The sequence below is a fragment of the Maylandia zebra genome, linkage group LG15, assembly GCF_041146795.1.
Source record: "Maylandia zebra isolate NMK-2024a linkage group LG15, Mzebra_GT3a, whole genome shotgun sequence".
Lineage (NCBI taxonomy): Eukaryota > Metazoa > Chordata > Actinopteri > Cichliformes > Cichlidae > Maylandia > Maylandia zebra.
Genome location: NC_135181.1, coordinates 3,650,001 through 3,672,387, shown reverse-complemented (window position 1 = coordinate 3,672,387; position 22,387 = coordinate 3,650,001). Strand labels below are relative to the sequence as shown.

The 22,387-nt window shown below is 43.7% G+C and overlaps 1 protein-coding gene across 5 annotated transcripts in view; it reads left to right on the top strand.

Moving 5' to 3' along the window:
* runx2b (RUNX family transcription factor 2b) overlaps positions 1 to 21,119 on the top strand; it is a 40,621-nt gene extending 19,502 nt beyond the window's left edge. For 3 of the 5 annotated variants that reach the window (XM_012916255.5, XM_004542191.6, XM_004542193.5), the window contains 5 exons: positions 561 to 717; positions 3,045 to 3,149; positions 13,527 to 13,694; positions 15,246 to 15,407; positions 17,969 to 21,119. In XM_012916255.5, coding sequence (XP_012771709.1) covers positions 561 to 717; positions 3,045 to 3,149; positions 13,527 to 13,694; positions 15,246 to 15,407; positions 17,969 to 18,447 — 1,071 coding nt within the window. In that variant the 3' untranslated portion in view covers positions 18,448 to 21,119. The remainder of the gene's footprint in view (positions 1 to 560; positions 718 to 3,044; positions 3,150 to 13,526; positions 13,695 to 15,245; positions 15,408 to 17,968) is intronic. The other 2 variants (XM_004542194.6, XM_004542192.6) reach the window with 2 other exon arrangements.
* The last annotated feature ends 1,268 nt before the right edge of the window (positions 21,120 to 22,387 follow it).

The window sequence follows — 22,387 nt, the reverse complement described above, 5'->3', positions numbered from 1 at the left end:
TTGGCTTGCATGATATTGCAAAGAAAAGCCTCTGTTAATTACTTGACAGGTATTATTTAAACGGCAGATCAAAGACACTCTCAAGTGGAAATTTGTAGCTACAGCCATGGCTCCAAATCAAATGTGACACTTTTTAAATATAAGTGTTATTTAACCGTTCTTATAACTACAGCTCTGTAATTATTCCACTTCTGTGGCCTTACTTATCCTCTTTCATCTGCATCCAAGAATCTAAATGATAACACGAGGCCTTGGCGCTTTTGTTTTGAAAGACTGCATTTTACATGATTCAACTGAGGACATTCATCATGATATCAGGCTGCTTCGAGGCATTAAAATTAAATCCATTTATCAACCTAATTTGTAGGAGGATGGCAGGATGTAAAATGATGAGTCTAGACAAGCTTTGAATAGTCAAAACTGAGAAGACGATAATGTTTTTGTTTTCCCACAGCTTCTGATATTTAAAGTAAAATCTTTCCCCCCACAGGAGCAGTGGAATATAATGTAGCTTACGTCAGATTGAAATTTTGAAAGGAGAACTTTTGTGCTTCTAACAGGTGGTAGCCCTGGGAGATATACCTGATGGGACCGTTGTCACCGTAATGGCGGGCAACGATGAGAACTACTCCGCTGAGCTGCGGAACGCCTCAGGTGTGATGAAGAACCAAGTAGCACGTTTCAATGACCTCCGTTTTGTGGGCCGCAGCGGCAGAGGTGAGGCCTGGAACTTTCTCTGTGCTCCTTTCACTACAACACAGTAGTAGCTATTAGGTTCAGTGGTGTGGATTAGTGGCCACATTCACTACGTGGCAACCACATAATGATCTCTCTGACTCCAGACTCAAATCCCACCACCCATCTCGCAGAGCCCGAGTGGTGAAGCGTGTTGCTCCCCCCTTTCTTTCCCTTGAAACGATACTTCTCGATATGTTTTTCTATCCTTTAATCCAGACGAGTTGCTTTTTGGTACTTGTGATTTTTAGATTGAGAAACAAACTGTGCAAAGATAGAAATGCGCAGCTCTCCAGTGTCAGCCACATTAAAAAGCGAGAATCTGATAACAAGAAATACTTATCAAACTCACAGGCTTTTTTTTTTTTCTTCCTTTTCACCTGATATGACCCAGCTCAGTTCAGGCTCATAAACATGTTGGGTGGTGCTGCAGCTCTACGGCTGATCACTCTCTGCGCATATCTTCACGCTGTCAGGCAGAGAAGCGCGCCTATTAAGTCCAATGGCATTCTTCAAATGTTTGGCATCACGAAAGTGACTATTTGCATCATTTACTGTCATGTCGGTAAATCATGTACGTTTGGGTCTCCTGATGTGCTCTTGCACTCGCCGTGCTTTCTGTAACTATTTTATTTTTTGTACAAATCTCACAGAAAAAAAGTCGCCTGTCGTAAGTTGATGGTGATAAGTGCTGTCAGCAGCTCCACCAGCAACTTTTCCTCCCGGTTTCCTTCTCTGTTGTAGCTGTCAAAAAGGGGAGGAAGCAGAGCAGTCAGGAGGGCCGAGGAGTGACAGAGTTTTAAGAGGAGACAACGAGGCATTTGGGTTTGACCTGTTGCCACAGAGACCTTGCGTGCGTCCCTTTGCTGTAACAAAGAATCTAGTAACAGGAAGTGACATAGGAGCCAGGGGAGATCAGACTACGAGGTGTCTGAAATGAATACCCTGCAATGACAGATAAGTACAAGCGAAGTGAACTGATAGGATGTTAGATAGCTGAAAGTCATGCACGGGAGAATAAGAGAGAGAGAACAAAGATGCACAAGGATTGATGGTTACAGGGCTGACGTGGTGCCTCTGTATGATGATAGCACAGATGCACAGGACGGCTAGTTCAGAGGTCTCAGATATCGCTGATAACATCATTAAAATTAATAGCGTCATAGCGTACAACCTTACCTTGACAGGAAGCACGAACAGGATCACAATTAAGAGATGACAGCAGCTTTAACAGCAGTGAAGCAGGAACACAATGCACAAGATGCCCCACTGTATCATAGATCATCAGTATGTGTCACTTTATTTATATGTAACAATATATCAACAAAGTCAAAGGTCCGTACCAGTATTTTGGTGATGTACCGGTGCATCCTTAGTATCCACTGTGTTGAGCTAGTGATATCATTTGTTTATCCTTACTGTCAGCTAATAATTTCAACTCTTAACCCTAGCTAGCATTAGTTTATGTGTTCCAGTTATTTAGAAATTCCTTTTAGTTGCTATTTTCTACAGTTTATCCATGAATTGTGGTCAATTTTTATGTTGAAACTGTTCACAACCACTTAAGTCATTAATTGATTGCAATCATAGAGCTAATCTTTCCAAATACCACACCTGATATCGTTGAAGTAACCCTCTGGGGTTCTTGGTCGGGAACACCCACATGCACCTTGAAACGGGTATGAGGGACGCCTGTTGCATCTCCTCTGTCTGACTGCTATCTGATCTTTGAAAAGCATGTTTACACTTAGCTGGGGCTCAGAATGGAAGAGGGGATGGCACACACAGGTGTATGGATGAATAGACAGGGGCTCGGATGAGTTGCTACCCCCGCTTCCTGTTTCCAACGTGTAGCCATGGTTACTCATTGCGTCTGCATACCTCAGATATTACTGTTCCTGCTGACTTGGCTGTTGGACTCTGATTCATAGCATTCCTCATCCATGCACATAGGGACGCATACACTTGCACAGACAAACACTCAACCCCAAGGCAGCAACTGCTGGGGATTATCGAGAAAGGAAGTGACTATTAAAATGCCTCTCGCCCACTCACAAAGCATTAGAAATTCTGGATAACACGATACTGGCTCCTGCAGTCAGTCTTCCATTTAGACTCTGCCAAAGGACCTAAATAGACCCTCTCAAACAGCCAATGTTGTCTGTTGTTAATCCTCTCGAAGTCGTTTCTTCCCCAGTTTGTATTGGCTATTATGTGATCACAACCACACTTGTGACTTGGGGATGTTGTAGAGATGAATACTAGCCATTGTCTCAATTGTCATTTGATGTTGCTTGATGTCACTACAGGCAAGAGCTTCACTCTGACAATCACAGTATTCACCAACCCGCCACAAGTGGCCACTTACCACCGAGCCATAAAGGTCACCGTGGACGGACCTCGTGAGCCCAGGAGTGAGTACCAATGCACGCACAAGCAGTACAGTATGAAAATAAGTGCACACACACAAGGAAGCATCCTAAGTCTTCTTTCAATTTGCCAATTTGCAAGCTTTCAAATATGGGATTCTACTTTTTCATTAGAATAAGTAGAATCCCATCGTGTTATGTGGGATCAGATTCTAGCTCATATATGTGATGATGATAATATCAGGGAGCTAACTGTGGAAAATACTTCTCAACTTTTACATAGTTCTTCACCTATTCTTGATATGCAAACTCAGTGGAGTGCCCTTTAACTGAGCTATGTGTCCAGCCAGCAAACAGAGTCGAACGTCCGGCTTAAATGATGACACTAATAAAACGAGGAAATTAACAAAAAAGAAAAGGTTTACAGGAAAAGGTTCTAAATTGTGTTAATTAGCAATCACTTAAAGACTTCTCACAAAGCAGTCTAGCCTCCCATGTGACACTTTGAGAGACAGAAGAGAAATAAAATGTGAGGCAACGTATTCCTCAGAGGGTACGCGGGGTAGCAGAGTGCTAGCATCAGCTCATTTTAATGGGCCATATAAAAACAACTGAGGAGGGAAAAAAAAACTTTACTATAGCCAACAGTGCCAACTGGTCTGGCATGCAGCTGTTTCCACAACCCTCCTCCCTATTCATAAAAAAAAAAAGCATATTCTCATCTCATGGCGTCTCAATGAACAATATCACATCGCAAACAACTCACCCCGCCTGTCCTGTCACATATGGCACCAGGACACACAGAGACACAGAGGAGCCAGGAGACACTAGGATTAGTACCACCATCAGTCTCTCGTTGTAGGAAACCTGCCTGTGGTGCCAAAAAATGCCTCACACACTCGACATTCAGCGCTCATCAACATGCGCCCTGAAACAAAGGCATATGCTTGTCCTCAAACGCACATGTACTCACGCTCACGCCCACTTTTCTCCACCATCCGTTCTCGCTCTCGAGCCATCTTGTTTGATCAAAAGCATTTCCTGTGCATCTGCTGTCCCACCCCCCCAGATGACTTTCAAACAAGTCCTGTTATTTGGTGGCGAGCAGATGGGAGTCGGAAGTGAATTTGTTTAGAAAAGCTCGGTGCGGCCTCAGCAGAGCTGCCGTCTTAGATTTGTGTCCAGAAGCCTGAACACACGAGAAGCGAGTCTTTAAGCTAGAGACCTGATCAGGTGAGGGTACACTGGCACAAGACTTCACTCTCACAGGCATTGTTTTTTCTTCTATTTAGCCTGAGTAAAAAAACATAAAGCTAGAGTTTGCATGTTCCAACTTCAGTCTCAGGACAGTAATTTAAGCAATAAAGACTATGTCATCATGCATAACCCCTGAACTTCTTTCCTTTGCTGCTAAGTGGTCAGAATTACAGTGGTGGTGTAATTTACCCAGAAACTACAGCCAGAACACGTCTCCCTCTCAGGGGTCATTAAGTCGAGGTCGGAGGGTGGCAAAACACACATGTGCCCTCTCCACAGAGCCTCCCCCTCCTCCAGGTTTTCAGCGCAGAGACTCTAAGCTGAGAGCAGTGACTGTCTCCAAAACTGTGATTCTATCTGTGAACGCTTCATTGAGACGCTGGGAGGGGGTATGGGGGGGCTTTGTTGGCCATTACGGCTCTATTTTGTGTTAAACGAGTGGATAATTAGGAGGCCTGTGGTATAGCCAGGCCCCACCAGGGAGGGTTGCACTCAGAGATGGAACAGTAGGCTATCTTAAAGTTGACATACACTAGCCCTTTGTGGCCCTCCTCTTTGAAAACACTGTGGGGCATTTTTTGTTTGTTTGTTTTCCTCCTGGAAAATAAGTTGACAATAGCAGAAGATTTCAGCCGGTTCCTGACATAAAAGTTCAAATGTCCAAATATTCTTTATGCTTCTGTTAACTTTTTTTCTAACCGTATAATTGCTTGCCTGGTTGTGGGTGTCTCATTCAGGAAGTAGATTTTGTGTTAACTTGTTTGATGCTCCTTATGGTAGCCATATGAGTGTTCCTGAGGGATGTCATTTTCCCAGCGCTCCCTTGTCTAATATCAGTAGGACCACCCCTGTGACTCAGTAAGGCACACATCTCTGAACTGTGGACCCGAGCCTTAGTTAATTAATTGCGTGGTCGGTGACGAAAATCAGCGAGGCCCAAGTATAAAGATCTGTGGTATAATTTTCCTCAGAGGTTTACAGTGTGTGTGTGTGTGTGTGTGTGTGTGTGCGCGTGTGTGTGTGTGTGTGTGTGTGTGTGTGTGTGTGTGTGTGTGTGTATGGTAAGTGGTTAGTCAGGTCCCTCTGGCCACTGTGTCATTAGCGGGAGGCTAACTTGGTTTTTGTGGCTCGTATTGTGCTTAATCGCTTGACAGCTCTTGGTTAACCTGTGGTTTGCCACCGCACAGACGACTCATCGACTGTGTGTATACATGCGCCCGTGTGTGCTCTCACATGCAGATGTGCGTATCCGTTTGCTCACGTGCGTTTCTCGCAGCGCCTGTGTCTGCTGGTGTGCCCCCACATGACATGGTTTGCAGAATGTGTGTTATTGGTGTCATTAGTCTAGTGTAGCCACAGTGCTGATTTGGAGCAGAGCTAATAGGTCTCATTAAATGTCATTTTGAGCTAATAGACAGGGAGTGGTTGTTTAAACCAATATGCTTTTATAGGTGGTTCTGTCTCCTTTCAGCTGCTCCTGACGGTGGCTGTGGCCAGCTGAGACAAACTTCCTGAGTGATAATAGCCGAGCCGTATTAACGCAATATACAAGCCTTTCTGTCCAAACCCACTATTCTCATTATAGTTAATTGATGACAGACAAGCACAGAGGGTGACAAAAACCATTGTGGCATTACACATACTGTGTCTTGCTGTGGCGTAACACGGTGGTTATTTCTCATAACTTGGTGTGTGTGCGCGAATGTTGTGTGTCAGCAGTGGAGGTTAGCGGTCAGGCCCGTCTCTGCACTATGGGGTTTGAAGCCGTATGGTCTCGGGGGTTCTGGGCATGGGGACGGGGTCGTGTTTTGGTTCAGGTTTGGTCAGGGTGTTAACAAGTCTGGTGAAGAAGCCATGGTACTTACAAGCCTGCAGACAATATTAGTGGTTCAGGAGACCTGTCTGTCTGCCAAGCCAAACTCGTGCAACACACACACACTCTCACACACACTTAGATGCACAATACTTCCATATGGAGTTATGCTTCTCTATGTACTTGATGATAATAACTTAACTTGCAGCTACTTGGTGCTTTGCAGAGTAAAACTGAAGACAAGAGTGTGTGCATATTTTCAATAATATTATGAAATAAATGATTTTAAAAAACATTTTTACAAATATATATATATATATACCCCCAAAACAGGAAAATCAACGCTGGCTTTCCTAACCAGGAATTCCAAAGCTGGGGAGTCCTCACGGCAAAAGTTCCATCATTGTTTTCACAAATCTGGATTAGGAATATCCAGAATAAAAAGCTGCTTACTCTAATATATATAATTTGATTATTTCTCTTGGACAAGATAATCTTCATTAAAACCTCGTACGTTTCAGTTTAGCTGGAAAAAGATGACTCAGGACTTTGGCATTAGGAGTGGTGCATGATTGATAGGGAAACAAAAACATGTCACTTAATTTGCAGTGTTACTACTTGGTGAGATTTTGTTGTGGAGCTTATTAAATTAATGAGTTTAAACTGAATGAGTGATACTTAATTTACAGTAAAGAACACGGAGAAAATAACAGCCAACAAAAGAGTTGCTATTTTGTAATAAAATGAACTGACACTTTATTAAAACTGAAAATAAAGCGATCGCAGACACACTCTGACACAGATTTGCTGCTCTTTCATTTTTAGTGGTTTCTTTTCTTTATCACCTTATTGTGATTCCTGTGGGCAGCTTGTGTCAATATTGCTGTGTTGTGAGCTTCTCTGTGATTGGTTCTTGTCTGGCACACTCTCAGCTGGGTTAATACGCAAAATGTAGTGCCTACTGTTGGATATAATGATACAAAAAAATGCCTCCAAACATTTATATATTACACACCTACAAATGCCATTGCAGGGGCTTGTACAGTAAGTGCTAAAGTGCCATTTGCATTAAACCGTTAAATTCAAATGATGTCAGACAGATACCATTTAATATCCTTGAATTATGTTCAGGAATGAAGCCCTCTACGTGTCTGGATTATTGTACCCTTTCAGTTACTGCCTTAAGCAGTAACTGAAGCAGTGTTCTTTTGTTCATCATCCAAGTAATTAAAGAGGATTTCAGAAGATTCACCTATCGGCTACAGCCACACTTGAAACAGCTTTTACAATGGTAGCTGAACAAATAAAAGTCATCCAAACATCAGGAGGGGAAAAAAGGCAATGAAATGAACGATGAACAGAGTAGGAAGGTGGGGAAAAGGGCAGAGGGAAAAAAGAAAAGAAATACTTCAGGCTTTTCTAGAGGCGGCCAGTCACTTGAATGTCTTATGAAGTCCCTTGAAGACGTGCCAAGGCGTCTAAAGAACAAAATAATCCAGTGGGAGGGAGAGACAAAGAAGACAACAGAAGAATGGAGAGCGAGAAAGGGAGGCAGAAGTGAATCATAAGGAGATATAAAGATAACGAGACAGAGTCTGGGTTTGTTTGGCCCCGAGATGCGACAAAAACATCTCAGATGGATTTGTTCTCCCCTGTTCTGAATCAAAAGACGTTAATGCGAGCAGAGAGGTGCAGAAGGAGCCTGTCTGAAAGCCACACATGAGCTAAACTCTGTGTGTGTGTGTGCGTTTGGTGGGTGGCGTGTGTGTGCGCGCTGGTGCTCTTTAAACTTTGTACAGTATTGTACAAATGTGTATAAAGTGTGTTTGCATTCAATAAATGTATCGCCTTTGGGAATTTTGTGTGTGCGCGTGTGTGTGTGCCCTTCCCTTGCCTGGCTAGCTTCCTCCGGGCTGGAACGCATGGACCACACAGACGGCTGGCAGCGCTCCACGACAGCCTGGCTCCCCCTTTCCCTCTTTCTCCTTCACTCCTTTGCTCGCTGCCTCGTCTCCTACACCTCCTCTCTTTTTTCACCTCATCATCGTTTCCCTCTTTTCCCCCCTTCAGTTCTGTTTTTATTCTCTGCTCTCTTCTTTTTCTCTTCTCCCCACCTCGTCTCCCTTTATACCAGACCCCCATGGTAGACGTGCGTTTGGCTGTCACCCACTAAGCCACGCTTTGCCAGCTTCAGATTGCAACGTGAAATAATTCATTGTTTCTGACCACTCACAAAAACAACATGGCCACTGTGAAAGCTCCAAATAAAAAAGTGAAATATGGAACCAGCGTATTCATTCATCCAGTTTACTGTTCCACCGTGAGATGACTGACACACACAAACACAGACGGGCTGATTCAACCCAGGCTCCATGAGTATTGGGGGAGAGGTGGGGGGTCTGAATCAGCCCCAGTGATACATTCATCCAGGCTCTCCTGGTGATCATAAACCAGACTGAAGGGCTTAGAGGGCACGATGTGACACCAAATATATAAATTATTCCATTTATTCAGGATTTTCTGTTGCTCTGCATTTTCCTCAGATTTTACTTAGTCAGGCTTGAGGTAGGAGAATTTCCCACTGATGTTTCTGTGGTGACACTTGAAACTTGATAAGTTCGAGGAGGAGGAGGAGCTTTAAATGAACAGATCAGCGTTCTAAAAATACACTTCTTGATAGGCAATGACAGTCGATTCCAGCCTCGGGCGTAGGCTATAGCCAGGAGTAATGATGGTAATCTGGGATCAGTTCAAAATGTCCAGTCCATTGAAATTGCATGCCTCTTTGCTTATCAATTACTTCAAACGGTGCTAGCAAGTTTTTCAGACAGCTGTGCATTACGCAATAATATCAGCTCATTGCAGACTCACACCTGACTCACTTGTAGACTCTTATTTTCCAACTATTCTCAGTGTTTCCAACAGATTTAAGCTGGGAGGATGGGAGGATCCTCCCCCCTCTGGTCTATATGACCCTGCCGCTGCTAGGGAAAGAATTTTATCCAGATATGATTGTTGAAGGATGACCCAGGTCAGTTCAGTTTCTACTTTTCATAAAGCCAGAAACCACCACTGTTTCCAGAGTGAAAACTACAATTATCTAAACAAAAGAGAAGTGAACTTGATTCAGAGAGTCCGGTGACTCGCAGAAACATCCTTGAAATACTCCTACTACGTGTCAAATATTTGCCTGATTGCTGACATCTGAATTCCCTACAAAGGTGTGTCCTGCAGCTTCTTCTTTTGACTTGTTGAATTGTACTGGAGCTGCTGTCTGCGACAGTTATGTTAAGCGCACAATTTGATGGCTTTGGTGTAGCGGTTGTGGCCTACTAACTATTCAGCAGGGGTCCTAACCTGGCCGTCATTCATTGCATCATTCACAGGTTAGAACCTGAAGCTCTAGTCAAGTCATTTTCACATTTTTATTAACTCTCAAATCCAAAAGTTCATAACAGTAATCTGTTACAGTATTCTTGTTAATGCTGTGGTAATATGTCTAAGCTCTGAACTTGTTTGGCTAAGGTTTATAATTATTCTGCAAACATTACAGTGAAAGCAATAACTCAATAACCAGCCTGCTCTAACAGGCTTTAAAGTATATAGGACCACAATGGTTACTAGATTGTTTTTATGGGGGGGAAAACAATAACATCTCCCACACTTATTTTTTTTTACAGATTACACCATGGAATTAGATTTAGTTAAGATTCTTTGCTGTAAAATGTTTTAATTTATGGGGGGGAAAACACCAGGTCCCCTGTTTAGACTGCAGCTACTGTAGGTAGTCTTTGTTCTGCTTTGCTGCGTCGGTGAGTTTACCATTGCAGCAGAGCAGATCTGCTGGTTCTGTTTAGATTGGGCCTCCTGTCATCCTGTCAGACGGAGCCACCCACATCTGAGGATGCGATGAAGAGTAGCTGAATCATATCGAGGGCTGTCATAATAGCAACCCGGCCATAACGCCAGCCAGATATGAGAAGAGCTGGGGTGCGCTAATTAGCAGAGACTGAACTGGCACATCAATAAAATCTGTCTCTAGCTTGGAGACATTATCTAAGATAAGCATAAAGACCTGTGACTGTCACCACCTCCTGCATGCACTAATTATTATATTATATCTTGTTTTTTAATCCGTACAAAATTCGTTAACACTGCACGCAGCCTAGCTTAGCTTAGCTTAGCCTAGCATAGCTGTTTCACCAGTGTCCTGTGTTTGATAAGCTTTGTTGTCTGCCTGTAATTTCATGTGTACATACATTTGCTATAAAAATTCATAAAAAAGGCACAAAATTCTTCAAACATTTCTAATATTTTAACTATTGAAGCTCCTGAAGCTTTTTTAAAAGGACATTGATACACCACACGATGCAAAATCCCTACACAAACCACTATCCGGCTAAAAGAAATGTATACGGTATTTGAGGGATATTCCCAGCCAGGACATAACAGCCAACCATTAGTCAAAGATCTCTGTGCTCAGGCTCAGATTCAATCTAATGCTGCCATTAATTATGGAAGACTTATATTGTGTTTGCCTACTTGCTCTTACTAACTGTTATCAGATCAGCAGGGGTGAGCTGGATCCAGACTTATTTCTCTGGAACGGCTGAAATAATACTATTCTAGGATCAGCGTGCAACCGTGCGAGTTGAGATACTATCTATAGAGGTGTTATCTAATCATTCTAAATCTTAGTTTGTGTGTGTGACTGTGTAGTGGCTGAGTGCAAACACGCATGATTGCGCATGCAGTAGGAGTGTGTATCCATACATCCTTTTGTTTTTTCTGCGTTTCTGGTGTTTCCGTGTGTGTGCGAGTTGTTCACATCTGGTCTGAATCTGTCCATGTTTCCGGGCGCTGGCTGGGCAGGGAAGTGGCAGGCGCTATCGAAAATCTCCGCTGTTTTCACAGGGATGATGGGAATCTCAGGGACTTTCCCTACGGCAGTGAAATCATCCGCCTTTCCCGCTCCTTTAAATACCCCCGGCTCATTCCTCCGCCCTGCTAGGGTTCCGATAAAACAGCTGAGACATCTTGTGTTTGGCAACAGTTGTCCTCTAAAAGGTGTAATTAACTCATGAAAAACTGTATTTACTGTCAAGGCCTGCTAAACTAATGGACTTGAGGTCTGGCTGGTTGGAGTGTAAATTGGACCTTAATGTGGTGGTTGACATGCAGCATTCCTATAGGAGGAAAAAATACAAAGGCTTCCTTTAAAACGGAGTGTCATCCATAGATTTGTTGACATTTACGGTGGCTGAGGATGGAAGCTGAATGAAACTGTAACAGAAGTGAAGTTAGCTTGTTGTATGTCGTGTCAGTATAATTTTTATCTTCTTAAACATCTGTCTATATTTTAGGATCGTCGACAAATATGTTGAAATCCTAAAGTCTCCCTAACTGTTTCACCATTCAGCACTCCTCACAGAACCTGCGTCGCCTAACCAGCCCAGAGCTCTTAATTTACTGGTCATCAGGGTCTCTCCCTCGCCGGCGTTGCCTCCCTGCTCGCGCCTGTCCCCCTCTGTCTCCCATCATCCCCCTATGGTCTCCCATTGCTATTTATTCCCATCACTAGGAAACAGGCTGTGCACAAAGCCTGCTCTGTGTCCCGAGGCTTTTTTAGAATAGAAACTGGGTCTGTTGAAAATGGAAACGCTATGATTGACTGGGCGCAGCTTGCACAGAGAGACGAGGAATGCCAGCGAGAGGCACAAATTATCTGCAGGAACGATGGGGAAATATTATTAATGAAATATGGGCTTGAATTATATTATAAAGTCTTCAATAAGCTGAGGTCTTTTAGTAGCCGCTATTATTCTCCTTTCCAGAGCAGCTAGAGGAGACCGATGATGAGATTGTCTATTTATTTTGAGCTGGATGATGCCAGTCCGGTAACGTCATTGTAATAAAAATCATGGTCTGTCTGACTGTCACTGGCTGCCTTCTTTTTTTCTCTGCCGCCATTCTCGAGTCTCAATTTCATTGCACCACTGTTTGGTATTAAAGTTCCAAGCAGTTGTTCCAGAGTAAATTAATTTGTTGTGAGAGAGTCACATGGTTTGTAGCAGCATAACTGAGGCTGAAATAATGCTTTGTTGCAGTAGTGGAAAAATGTTCGACTGTTATGGGCGGTTTCTAAAAGAATTTCTGTCTTAGTTGAATAAATACAAAACGACAAACTTAGATAATCAGCACAAACAGGAAAGATGGATACGACATGCAGCGGAGCCCCTCAGCTGGGATGTCATCGGTACACATAGTTAGGCTGGAATTTTTCTTTGATCTCTCTAATGATGCCTTAGTGATGATTCTTTTTAAAGCTCTTTTTTGTTCGCCCTCTCCTGTGCACCCACCCGGTGTTATAAGAGTATTGGCAGGCCTTTGTTCCCAGCTCAGGCAGCAGTCAGGTTAGGCAGGATTCTGAAGTAGCGCGCTGTTTCTGCCTGAGCCAGCTGGAGCCCTGCCAAGCACAGCAGGAGTTTCTACTCTGTTTGATATTTACTTTACCGCCTTTACAGGAGAACTAGTGCAAGACCAGACAGACACACCGACACAGGACTGTGTCGGTGTTAAAGAGAACTCTGTGTGTGTGTGTGTGTGTGTGTGTGTGTGTGTGTGTGTGCGTGTGTGCGTGTGTGTGTGTGTGTGTGTGTGTGTGTGTGTGTGTGTGTGTGTGTGTGTGTGTCCAGGCCTCTCTTTCTACCCCACCTTTACTAAACTATAATCTACACCTGTGGGCCCTGGGCAGGTTTTGCACTGGTTCCCACTACAAGGCCAAACGGACTGCTAAGACAGGCTCAGACATCATCTTGCGTGGATATGTGTTTGTATGTTGGAGGAGTGTAGAGTTACCAGGCTGAGAGAGTGGAATAGAATCGGGGATATAAAGGGTGTAAAATTATTGGTAAAGGAATGCAGGAAGAGAAAATGCATAATATATTTGGCATAGGTTATGACTCCTGTGGGGATAATGGGGCAATGGCATGAGAGCTTGTGTTTACTAGTGGAAGAAGCCTCAGGTTAAAAATTAACATACATCAGAACATCTCTTTTTATTCCCATGACTTTGTTACTTATCAGGGTCTGGGACACCATTCCCAGATGCGCCTGCACCTCCTCCTCGTTTGGGGTACAAACTGTGTTTATCGGGAAGTGAGCCTCTAAGGTTCAGGAGCAGCAAACAACCTAAGAGTTGAACGTTGCCCAGAACTTTTCTTTCACATTAAAAAAAATATTCTTTGCTGGCAACATCGGAGCACTTACAGTCAGTGTTTAAATGGGTGTTTCGCTACTGCCTGCGTCCCGTCAATATAACAGTGCTTTGTTTTGTTTTTCTGTGTCTGCAGGGCATCGTCAGAAGCTCGAGGATCCTCCCAAAACTGGTCTGTTCTCCGACCGCCTCAGCGAGCTAGAGAGGATGAGGGTGAGGGTCGCGGTTCCGACACAAGCTCCCCGGCCAGCTCTCAACACGGCGGCCAACTCCTTCAACCCACAGGGACAGACGCAGATAACAGGTGAGCCGCCAAGGACAGCTTATACAAACCTCCTGGTGTTGATGGAGAATCCAGGTGCTGGAAGCGTCCAGGAAGTGTGCATGCACAGAATCTCTTAGCATGCTGTTCCGTATCTGATCTTAAACCTCTGCGATTTTATAGTTCCTTGTTATAAGTTTCAAATACAAATATTTTGCTGTTGCCCAAGCTTTGTGTGTGTATGTGTCATCTAGGATACCAAAACCCTCCTTGTGCTGAACATGATATGATCATACTCTGCTGTCATCCTGCAAAATTGAGTTGCCAAAATTCCATATTGTATTTTAAAAACGAGTCTTCTTATTTTCACGTGGGAAGAAATCCTCACACAGACATACATGCTTTGAACTGTGGATGCACACAAGGAAAGGAAGGTTTTAAAGGAGTTAGCAGGCATTTTTATTTTTAAAATTTGACGTTTTTCACATCGCTTCCCTTCCAAGAAAGTATAACCAAGTTGACGCATGGAATAGGCGCGTGTCCAACACGTGCCATGCTTTTTCTGGACAGGTGGGCTGAGTCACAAACCGAGCACCGTTTACTGTATGTAAGGTGAAATATTAAACCCCAATTGGAGCCTCAGACACATCCTGAGCCACAAAACACCAAGCACGGTGCCTCTGAGATCATCTGTCTTTCTCTGCTCCATCACTCTATCAATCTTAGAAGGTAACAAAATCTCTCACGGTTTGGGATGGCTGCTACCCGATCACCCAAATCTCTGGAGGCACGTCACACGTCGTCATTTAGCTCTTAGTTAATCTCTGTCATGGTTTTGTGTTGCGACTCGATGGATCGTTGAGGGCACGGTTTCGCAGCAAAGCAGTGCGGGGGTGACAATTGTACACTGGACTGAAAGTACCACGTGAGCTAACTGCCAAACAGGTGCTGCTTGATTGATAAGATTGTTTGGTTTCTTTGGGTTTTTTGGCATGCCTCCTCACCTTCTGTGATCTGACAAAAACAGTGAAAGAAATCACTTGAAAGTGAACAATCAAATAGTTTAGTTTTGTCATGCACACATAAACACGCGCACACATATACTTTCTGTCTCAATCAGCTTCCATTCTGAGTCCTTGTTGCCGCACAGACACAATGATAAAGTGTTGTGGTTGTCTGCCGGTGTGTTTACACCGTGGCTGAGTGCCAGCGAGGCTCTCTGTGCCTCAGCTGCGAGCACACAGTTTTACAAGGCAAACAGGAAGATCTTCTCTCTAAAAGGTAAACATTAGAAGTCTTATTATTAAAAAATGTTGCATAACATGCCCGAGTGATATTTAACCCTAAACACAGGCGCGGAGAAGCATAGCGACGGATCAAGTCCACAGCTCGTTGTGTTATTGTTGCCAACCTTCCTGCCCCCCCCTTCCAAAAGAAATCTGAATATTTGAACAAGCTTGTGGGCCAGTGGTAATTCTTTCGTTCTTCCTTTCTTTTCCTGTCTTGTGTTTTCTTTATACGTCTTTCTGTAATCTTCCCCCCCTCTTTCCCACTTCCATTTCTGTCCTCTCTCCCTCCGTTTCTCCCCTTCAGACCCTCGTCAGTCCCAGTCCTCTCCTCCCTGGTCGTACGAACAGACGTATCCGTCCTACCTGAGTCCCATGGCGTCCCCCTCGGTCCACTCCACCACCCCCCTCTCCTCCAGCCGAGCCACAGGTCTGCCTGCCATCAGTGACGTGCCTAGACGATTGCCAGGTACTGTCAGGGTCATTTAATCTGCTACAAGTAATTTAGTTTACAACATTTTACAACAAGTTTTCAGCATTTTTCTTACAGCGAGAAAGAGGGGGTAGGGGTGGAGAGACAGGCACACACGCACTTTCACACTGTGAAAAGCAGAAACGTATACAAAGAGGGGAGAAAAAACTATGAGCTACTATTTAAGAGAGAATAATTCAGCAAAGCAAGCTCATTCTCAGGCGAACGTGAGGAATGAGGCCATATTGTCCAACCATCTCTCCAGAGAGCGCTTTGCTTGATGTTTTTCAAACAGTCGAGGGAAAAAAACAACTATTGTTTCCTTTTTTCTTTTTTTTCCAAGCTCAGAGCCTTTGATCCCAGAGGAGCATGGGTAATAACAGGCCCAGGGATAATAACAGGCTCGTGACTGACAAATAAAGTGTCTTTACAGCGATGTGCCACTCTCTCAAGGCATTCTGGGTAATTGCATTAGCCAGTCTGTTTGCAGTAACGGCAGCATCTGTGTTCCAATTTGTCCCCGTTTTTCCCCCAATGTAAGAGCTCCTTTAAAATCCCTGCACGCCGCCAGACGAGTTTCTGCCCTGTACACCTGTTTGACTCACTGCCACCAGTTTTTTTCTACACTACTTTTTGTTTCTGTTTCCTTGTGCTAACATACTACACCCTCCTCTGTGTGCATGTGTGTGTGTGTGTGTGTGCCCCGAGCGAGGGTGAGTGATTAAGCGATGCAGCCATGTGACTCTGCATTAGAAAGGGTTTAAAATCCCGCCAGCTGCCCTGTCAACTTTGATTAGTTTGGTCACTCACTTCAGCTTTCATCTAGCGAGCGTTGGTCTTTGTTCTCAAAGCGCGAGCACCAACACGGGGGCAAAAACTCGCCTCCCCACTTTTACCCAGTCGCACACCTCAAGCGCTTAATGCCTCCTAAGCGATGTGACTAAGGCTCTCAGATCTCCAGAGATCATGTTGACACCTCGCCAGGCGGCTGTGTAACCGTATCCAGCCGCAGAACATACCGACGAGCACGAGCAGAAGCTGATATGGATGCTGTATCGGGGTTCCGCCCTCCCTTAAGCGGTCCGGCTCGTGTGTCAAAATGTTACATTTGCTCAGAAGCGATCGCAAAAAAAGTTCATCAGTCAAGTCAAACACCTCATTCGGAAGCAACGCCCCCGAGTTTTGTAACATCCTTCCAAACATTCAGATGTTTACACTCTGGTTTTATTTAGGCTGATAAAGTTCGATCTGGCCCATCATCACAGGGCCTCTTTGAGCACAAAAATAGGTCCTGAAGTTAAAAGCAGGGGTTTTATTGAACAGCGCCGGTCACGTCTGAGATCACACTGCCCCTCTGCAACAGAGAGACAATCGCCTACTATTTCTATTAGAATCAAACGGATCTCGGGGGGGGAAAGAGGAAGTTTAAAGGCCTTAATTAGCAGCATATGCTATCTGACGCTGCAGCGACAAACCCGGCTTCGCAATCCCTCCCTGCACATAAACACTGCGCCCACCTCCCCTCCTCTTCCCCACCACCCCCTGTCCTCTCGCAGCAGACATGGTGACACAGAAGACGCCTGGTGATTTATGATAAGAGCGCCATGGCTGGACTAAACCGCTGAGAGGGAGACGGGGAGAGAGGGGAGGGGAGGACCTCCTATTCTCCTTAAACTCTTCGCCCAGCGCGAAGCTCGCCGCAGCCAGTTAGTGGTTTTTTGGGTATTTTTTAAAGGGATGAAGCGAAAAGAGGAACGAAGGGTGAGATGGAGCAGCTCCTTCTCATCCCCCCCTCCCCACACACACACACACTCCTCCCGCGCGCGCTTGCACGGACGCACACTCACACGGATACATACACACACAGGCTGGAGCCGATGGGAGGCGAGGAGAGGAGCCACATCAGAGCTCAGCCCTGCCTCATTATGGATCTCATGGAAACTGTTTCTGCTCAAAGTGTTTCCACATGTGCAGCTCCTGATTCATCCCAACTGCTTCTTTTTTTTATGTGCATACAGTATTCACACACATACAGCTCCCCCCACCACCCCCACACGCACGCACAGATATATTTGCATGCATAAACAGTTGCACAGATGCACATAAACATGCACCAACACACTCACAGGAACATAAATATGCAAAGGTGTAAACATGCTTGCACGCGACTTTGCTGATGTGCGTTTGGTAACTTCATGGAAACCGAATAGCAGCAGCTGGAAAAAAATCTGACTGAAGTTCATCGATATATCATTATTAATATTGATAGATGAAGGCTGCTCCGCAGCCGTGCCCGCAAAATCTATTAGCTTCTTCAGATTGGTTCATAGACAATTCAGTTTACTGCTGTTTAATTTCTCAAGAGACGTATTCGTTAAATTCAATTACTCTACAAGACAAAGTGCTAAATGGTTTAATAGTCCAAACCACATTCAGCGCAATCACAACTGACAAGCTGATGTGTGATTATTTAGGTTCCGTAATAAATCCTTCCTGTCGACGTCATAAAACACAGACGAAATTCACGTGTTTGTGCGTTTTGTGTTTTCACCTTTCAGGTTCCTCTGACCTGAGCCCATTCCCCGGTCAGTTCGAGCGCCAGTTCCCGAGCCTCTCCTCCCTCACAGAGAGCCGTTTCTCCAGCCCTCGGATGCACTACCCGGCAACCTTCACCTACACCCCGCCCGTCACCTCAGCCATGTCGCTGGGCAGCGCCCACTACCACACCTACCTTCCCCCTCCGTACCCGGGCTCCACCCAGAGTCAGAGCGGACCCTTCCAGACCAGCAGCACACCCTATCTGTACTACGGGACGTCCTCCAACACGTACCAGTTCTCCATGGTTCCCGGCGGGGACCGCTCGCCGTCCCGGATGATCCCGCCTTGCACTAGCGCCTCCACGGGCACATCCCTGGTGAACCCTAACCTGCCCAGCCAGACAGAGGGAGGGGTGGACGGCGACGGAAGCCACAGTAACTCCCCAACTGTACTCAACCCCGGAGGCCGCATGGATGAAGCAGTCTGGAGGCCATATTGAAGAAGGCAGAGAGATAAGAAGTCAACTGATGTCATGGTTTGAAAGCACAAAACCTTTTCTTTCTTTCTTTTTTTAAATAAAAAGGGGATTTTTGAGCTTACATCAGCTGTCTCTACCTTTGGAAATTAAGGTTGAGATTAAAAAAGAGGGAGAGAGCAAGAGAGACCAAACGTGTGTGGACTTGTCCTCCTGGAATGTGTTTAGACCGTGGCGCTACAAAGGGAGTCAGTTTCAAAGCAATAATGAAAAAGACAGTTTTGGTTTACTAGGCCCAAGTGGATGAGACATTATTTCAGTTTTATTCTATTCCACAAAGCTAAAGGGATGCTTCGACGATATTTGTTAAAGACTGCCTCTTTTGTACAGTGTTTGTATTTCTTTAAGGCTTTTTTTGCAGAGCATGTTTTTTTGTGTTGTTTTTTTTTTTTGTACTACGACAATATCAAGATGCAAGTTAAGCACTGAGTAGCAAGTAATAAGAGTAACGCATATGTTACTTTAAGTGGTGTGGACAGTAAATTTTGCTTTAAACCGATTAATTTAACTTGTATATTGTGGGTGAAACGATGTAGATTGAGGCGTTTTCTTCGTTTTAACTTATAAAGCCATAAATTATGTATTGTATTTGAAACTTGAGTCAAAGAAAGGTAATCTGAATATTTTTGATGCATCTATATGACTAAGTTAAAATGATTTTTTTTTTTTTTTTTGATAGGTAATTTAAGAAAGTACGTTTTGTTTTTGTTTTTCTGGTAGCACCCAAAGATTTAAAATCGTGTTGAATATGAAATGTAATTTCCAAAGAGTATTGCAACATTTTTTTTTTTTCTGGTGTAACTTTCTGCTCTACACATCCAGAGCCCCACATCCTTGCGAGGCGTTGACACACATTTGGCTCGGAATTAAACCTTTGGTATTTATTGAGCAATAACTCGTATTGTGCCTCTTGGCAACATACCATTAAAGAGAGTTTCAATGGGGGAAAATAATTATCCGTTTGGGGAAATTCTGCTTGATTTCTTTGCTCTGTCTAGTCTGACATGCACACAGATACTTATGCATTTTCTCTTCCAAATAAGAAATGGTGCATTTAGACACGAATTGACGTCCAGCCCAAAGATGATTGCAGTGGGTACTGTGCCTAATGGCCCACTTTAAAAGAGGCAGGTCAGACTTTAAGGATCACTTATTTTGTGATACATGAACTCCTCAGGACTGGAAGAATCCTTGGTTGATCCCACAGATTTGCTATATCTGCATTTCTTTTTTTTCATACCCAGCCTGGCTGAAAGCACGGTCAAGATTATAGCTCTGACATGCCAAGTCTATTATAGCTTTCATATCCTATGTAAAAGATAGCTTTGAAAAAGTCTGTCTTAGTGTGTGACACACACACACACACACAGGTTTGTATTTTTTTTTTCTTGCTTTCTGTCTTTTGGGTTAAAAAGGAAATCGCAGAGAAACAAAAGAGACTCTGGTGATCCTTTCGGCTTTTATTTATTTTCCAATTTTTACTCTGGGTTTACCGAATTGATTTTTACCCTCTTTATTGGCTAATGTCAACAATAAGGGTCTAAATCTAAAATCTCTCTGTGGGCTCGATATGAGGGGAGGTCTGGGTTTAAAAATTACCGTGCGAGATTTTAAAATGTGTTAAAGTTTAAGGGGAAAAAGTGCAAAACAACAACCAAAAAACACAAAACAACAAAGTGGTGATTGGATTCAGCTGCTGGCAGCAAACTGGTAACCAAAAAATATGGGAGACTTGTGTATGTTTGTTTCATAAAGCACTTATTTCTTGTTTTATTTCTAGCAGCACTTGCGGCGGGCTGCCAGCAGGGCTCGTGGTTTTGGTCCTCAGTCGAGATGTAACGCCACTGGAGTCTCACACACACACACAGAATGGATAACACTTGGCCAAACAAGCCATTTATATTGGAGTTTAATCTGATTTCACAAGGCAGTTGGCATTTGTTTAAAAAAAAAAAAAGCATTTCTTTTCTTGCTTTCATACAGTATGATACTGAGTGCATGAAGGTAATATAATAACCCAATTTTTAAAAGCTGAGAAAAACATGGCCCTGTCCAAGGATCAGACTTCAAGCTTTTCATTTAAGATTTGCACGCACACTCTGCAGAGGATCTTCTCAACTCACACACACACACACACACACACATTTCTCCAGCAGCTTCAGCCCAGCACGAAAAGTACTTTTGCTGTTAGAGCATAACATAAATAAACAAATTCAAAAACCTTTTAGATTGCTGTGATTTTATAGCATTTTCCCAAATACTATGCACATCTGTTGGAATTTATTTAATCTGCTTCACAAATCTTTTAAAAACTGTTTACACCTAAACGCAGCACTGACACCCTAACCTGTCCTCATCTGCTTCTGTTTGGGTTTTTTTGCTGTTCCTCAAAATACAAAGGTTCATTTTTTTTTTTTAAATTTTTTTTAATGTTGCGTACAAACTGTCATTAAAAAAAAAACTTGTATTATTCATTGATCAACATGTATGATATCCAGGAATTGTACCTGCTCTTATGTAAAGTTTACTCGTTATTTCTATTGTTATGCTCCTTCTCATGAACACTTGTCAGGAAACTCAATCTAATGGAGACTGTTAGACTTTGCTGGTACGTTTCATAAAGATCATAATTTTTTTTCGATTGTTTGTTTTGTTTTGTTTTTTAAGGGAAACACAGACCTGACAACAGTGAGTGAAATTGGCATTGTGATTGTACATTTTTGTTTATTTTAAGAATAAAATAGGAATTTTGTAACTTACTTCCCCCCCCCACCCATCAGAATCTTGTTTCTCCACCAAAATCAGTTTTTCTTTCACCTTAATAGTAATAATAATAATGCAGTTTATGTGCAATGGGGACCCCAGAAGACTTCCCTGTGCTTATCTGATTCTGAGATACACACATTTACTTTAGAAACCACTGCTGTTACAAAATTACAGCCGTGTGATGAGGAAACTTGGAGTGAGAAAACATAGCCAGGTAATTGCATTTCCTTATACAGGATCTTTAAGTTAAGATTCAGTTTCCTCTACCTATTTCAAAATAAAAGCCATCACTCTGTCTACTCTTAATCGCCTGTGCACACTTAGCAGTCATTGCTGGTTCGATCTCTCCCTGAAACACGCTGATCTCTGCAGCGTGTTGGTCGTGTCATCTCTTGTCTGCCGCTCCGTCTGCACCAACATTGTCTTTGGACGCGGGCCTGAGGCGGTGTCGAACCTCCGTCCCTAACTGCACGCTCAGCCGGCGCACAACTGACATGGCTGCATTTCAAAGGTGAAGCGAAAACCCCAAGAGATGGAGACAGGGAGAACCAGGGGAAGCTGTTTTATATTATTCCAAGACATAATAGAGCCAATCCAAGCGTGCACGTACACAAGAAACAGAGACGGAGATCTACAGCATCCCCATGTGTTTTTTTTATGATCCAGATTGGGGAACATTCTCGGGATTTCCCTGAATATAGATTGCGTGGAAAAAGCTCCTGCTGGTTTCAGGTTCACATTCTCAGCGTTCTCATCCATGTCTAGCAATTATCATAATGAACTCTGGAGGAGCAGCGGGACCCAGACACCCAGGGAAATTAGCATAATGTCCTCCATGCACGGGAGAGACAGCAGCGCCGAGGCAGACTCGTTTAAAGAGGGGTTGGAATAGAGCTTTTTGTCCCTGTTAAATTTTGGTGGTTGAACATGATGCCAGCGATGATGTGCGCTTGATTTTTATACCAGGTTGTAAGTAGTTTTGCAGTAGCACAGCTCAGACTGTATTTTCTTCCTTATATTATGCAATCAACTGACAGGAATACAAACAAGAGTTTATGAGGAGACAAAACCACTCCACTCAAAGGACTGTGCACACACAGATATACACACACACACACACAACTGACAGCCCAATACA